This window comes from Benincasa hispida, chromosome 2, assembly GCF_027475165.1.
Source record: "Benincasa hispida cultivar pf3 chromosome 2, pf3_genome.v1.1, whole genome shotgun sequence".
In the NCBI taxonomy this organism is placed as follows: Eukaryota; Viridiplantae; Streptophyta; class Magnoliopsida; order Cucurbitales; family Cucurbitaceae; genus Benincasa; species Benincasa hispida.
In genome coordinates, this window is record NC_143479.1 from 9,081,147 (window position 1) to 9,085,388 (window position 4,242).

At 34.7% G+C, this 4,242-nt stretch overlaps 1 protein-coding gene across 2 annotated transcripts; it reads right to left on the reverse strand.

The window, feature by feature from the left end:
* Positions 1-298: 298 nt before the first annotated feature.
* LOC120071279 (rac-like GTP-binding protein ARAC8) lies at positions 299-3,816 on the reverse strand. Of its 2 annotated transcripts, XM_039023459.2 has the most exons (8): positions 3,008-3,816; positions 2,548-2,635; positions 2,332-2,441; positions 2,184-2,247; positions 1,150-1,214; positions 966-1,031; positions 653-747; positions 299-536 (listed from the first exon to the last, which is right to left on the reverse strand). In XM_039023459.2, exons 1-8 carry the CDS (start codon positions 3,110-3,112, stop codon positions 497-499), a joined length of 633 nt encoding a protein of 210 aa, XP_038879387.1. In that variant the 5' UTR covers positions 3,113-3,816; the 3' UTR covers positions 299-496. The 2 variants fall into 2 exon arrangements, with proteins under 2 accessions (XP_038879387.1, XP_090167420.1); XM_090311294.1 differs by having other exon boundaries at positions 2,184-2,441; positions 3,008-3,389.
* Positions 3,817-4,242: the final 426 nt, after the last annotated feature.

Sequence of the window (4,242 nt, forward strand, 5' to 3'; positions counted from 1 at the left end):
TTTGTTGGTTTTTATTTATTTTTTAATCCAATTAACGGGTTCTTTTGGGGTAAAAACTGTAAAAGCATTCTAATTCAATAACTTCATATTTCCATGTAGACCCGTAAATTTCCCCCCTTTTACCACACCGGCTTGAAGCTAACACTTCGCATTGTGTCATCTTATCTTAGATGAGGTCCTTTTTGTCTCCTTTTTTGGGGTTATTTCTTTCGTTTTGTTAGTGTTTGTTTGCTAAAAATGAATGGGCAGGTTGCCTACACTTTCTGAGTTATTATTTTACAGTACACCAAATGCCAAATGGAGAAAGAGAAACCATGAGTTTATGTCATATCCTTCTCCCGAAATAACTTGTATACAAAGGAGCCACTAAAAGAACTAATAACAATCAGACTTGAAAAAGAAAACAGGTGCTAATATTACAAGCGAATTTTCTCCTAGCTTCGCTTTCACTTTACCCAAAACAACCCTCTGTTGTTTTGTTATATAAAAGCTGCTCTCAACTTTGCCTTGTAAGGTTCCTTCCACAAAACACATTTCTGCATCCAAAAACACCCATGCTTAAGTTTACCAAAACAACCCAAATTTAGGATGAATGTTCGTTTAACTTCGGTTTAATTTTGATTAATTAGAGGATTTGATAAACAAAACTCACAGCAGACACCCACGGTGTGGCCTTTTCTTTTCTTTTTGTTTCTGTGGTGGCTTGATAACCACCTTTATTGCTGCATCAAAAACTGCTTTCACATTCTGCAATGGGCAAATCAAACGGCTTAAAATCCTAATACTGAGTTGTATGCTAGCACTAATTTATACGAATTCTATATACGAATATGCAATTTACTTACTGAATTTAATCACAACTATTGGGGGATGAAACATTGTACAGCGTTTTTTGTGACTCATGACTATTATAATAACTCAAGAATTTGCTACTTGTAAGATAAAGAATAATGTTAACTGAGTACCTGCTGGGTTTTTGAGCTGCATTCGACGTAATATGTGGCACCGATCTGTTTACGGAGTTCCTCACCCTGATTTGATCGAACCATCAATACCAAGAATCAAAACTTCATCATAACCATGAGGTAGAAGGAGCATAGTTTCCTACTTTCCCCTCTTTTCAGCATATCAAAAATGGAAAATAATCACCTGCAAAGTGGTTACGGGAACCAATCCGGGATGATCGGCCAAATAGAATTTGTCCTCTCGAAGATCTAAGCAACCAATTGTCAAGAGTTAATCCAATATTGTTGCATCTAAACGATAGCATATACGGTATCAATAAATCATTTGGATCAATAGCTTAAAGAATCAAGAGTCAAGTTTATCAGGACAAGAATTTCGTCGTGCTAAGTGCATAAATGAACAGAAAAATGGATGTTTGCATCAGATCGTAGAAAAGTTGCTTCAGGACCGAGTACGGCTCCCCCGTGCCAAGTGATTATTAAGGCTTTGTAGGTAGAGATTGTCCAAAGAGTAGAAATACAATGTCCAAACGTTGACTATTTGGGATTCATTTGGAGAATGAGTCTGGTCTCAAAAGCAATCATCTAAAACAGGCCAGGTTCGATTCTCAACCATGGCTCGTAAATGCATATTTTCCAAAAACCTGAGTACCTCTTATTTCCAAATGGCCATGCTTTGCTGCACCTACTAGTTGTATTATTATTTGGCCCCCTGCAAACTTTTAACTCGTCTGCAATACATAATGCCAGTCCTCTCAATAATTTAAACATTGAAAGCACCTCTTCTTTATAAATAGGTATCTGCCCCAAAGGAGCGAACGAAAGGACTTCGTACATCCTAGCACTAGCTCCAAGAGACAATAAAGTTCTTTAATTAAGTAGACATTCCACTTGGAGTCCCGAACCGGGATCTTGATCTGAACTCAAATCTATAACGACATGGTCCTGCCCTTTGGAAGCACTCCAAACAAAGATAACGGGGTTTTCTCTAGTCAAGGACTTCCTTGTTTGCAAGCATTCCTACTTTAGGAAACCTCTTTTCAACAAATTCAAAGGAAGAATAATAACAAAAAAAGGATAAAGGAGATGACATTTACTTTGGTTATATTAAATGTACTTCATTTTAACTGCTGAAATTGAAGAAAGAAAAAACAAGGAAAGTTGAAACAAATGCAACTAATATCTAGAGTCAACAACAATCAGAAAAAGATGGCCTACCCAATTTGGTGCCAACCAACACCACCGGGACTCCAGGTGCATAATGTTGAAGCTCCGGAATCCACTGATCAACGAACAAAACCATGAGAAATTCCAAGTTGTAAACATGAATATGTTGAAGAAAAAGAAAAAGCTTATATTGATTCACCTTCTTAAGTACGTTTTCGTAACTCGCTCGGCTAACTAACGAAAAGGCAAGGATGAAAACATCAGCCCCTCTGTAACTCAATGGTCTCAACCTATTATAATCTTCTTGACCTATATGGCATTACAACCAAAACCAAGTTTTCATACTCTAAAGTTTCTATGAACAGTTGATACAACTTCAAGCCTTGTTTAAAGGAAACAACAAAGGGGTTAATACCGGCTGTATCCCAAAGGCCTAAATTGACAGTGGTGCCTTCAACCACCACATTTGCACTAAAGTTGTCAAACACAGTGGGAATGTAATCCTGATAAACACAACTGATTATGTATTCTGTTGAAAAAACACAGGCAATTATGATAACAACACCGATGCCAAACAAAAAACCTCTCTCCAAGGAAGGAGAGGAAGCAAAAACCATAACGAAATTAGACTAGAATCTGAAGATTTAGAACCACGTGTACAAGAATATAAAAGAAACTCCCAAGAACAGAAAAAGTGCATTGAAGTCACAAAGGAAACAGAATAATTGGAACCCAAAATCATGAGATATACAAAATAAAAACACATCGATAGCAGCAGAGAAGATCAGAAGATGGAACTACAGAACAAAAGCAGCCCAGAAATGGTAAGAAACATTACTAAAAGAACGTTAAAATTGAGACAAAGAAGAACATACAGTGGGGAATTTGTTACTAGTATAGCATATGAGCATGCAAGTCTTCCCAACAGCCCCATCTCCAACCGTAACGCACTTGATGAACCTTGAAGCACTAGAAGCCATTGAACAAAAAAAGAAACAAAACCCAGATGGGAAGAAGAACTCTCAAGACTCTAAAACTGTTCAGAAAAGGAAATTGTTACACAAACACAAGAAAATCAAACAAAGAAATAAAATGGGTTTTCAGTCGGTGTTTACAGAATCATCTATGGCTTTTTGATTCAAGAAGAAAAGAGAGAGAAGAGAAAGAGGGTCGCAAGGCAAAGAGTGGTAAATCACATGATTCTCACTAATTCACTCTTTCCCTCTCCGCTCTCTTTCCTTTTTTCTGGTTGCTAATAAGTTTTGGCTGTGGATTTCATTTCGAGTTTATATCGCAATTCATATAACCACAATAAGATCGTATCAGTTTTTCATTATTATTTGCCCTTTTCTTTTTCCTTCCTTCCTTCCTTCCTTCCTTCCCCTTTGTTTAGGTGTGAGAGATTTTTCAGAAAAAAGTCGTAATTTTGGTACATTTATGTGAATCATTTCAATCAACAACAAATACCCTTTTGGTTTTCATTACTCAATCAAAATTTTTTGGTTCTTACAATTCTCCAAAAAAAAAACAAAACAAAACAAAACAAAAATTAAAAGCCTCTATATGGTGTACTTTTAGTTTTGGTTCATTTTAATCTCTATGGTTTCAAAATATTTATTTTTAACTTTGATTCATTTCGATCCTCATGTTTTTTAAAATTATAGAGAATAAAAAAATATATATAGAGATCAAAGTAGTAATTAAACAAAGAATATATACCGAATGCTTCTAAGCTACGAGAAAAGGCCAATCAAGAGAGAAATCTTGTCCATTTGTTCTAATTTATTTGATAAAGATTGAATCTTTTTTTGCTTTTTCATTTTGTGTAAATTTTAGGATTTTGAATTTTTGTAAAATGCAGTTGGGTGTTGAATTGTGTTGTATAATTAGATAAAGTTCAAATCTTGAAATGTGAGATTTTATTTTTATTTCACTGTTATTATATACAATAAATATTAAAATTGGCTAAAAAAGAAAGAAAAAAAAAAGGTTAAGAAATTGGATTGGTAGAAAAGTATAGGACCACAACACAAATTTTCAAAATTCCTAAAAGGACTTTAATTTTCTTTTCTCTTTTTATTTTTATTATTATTATCTTTATTTTTTTTTC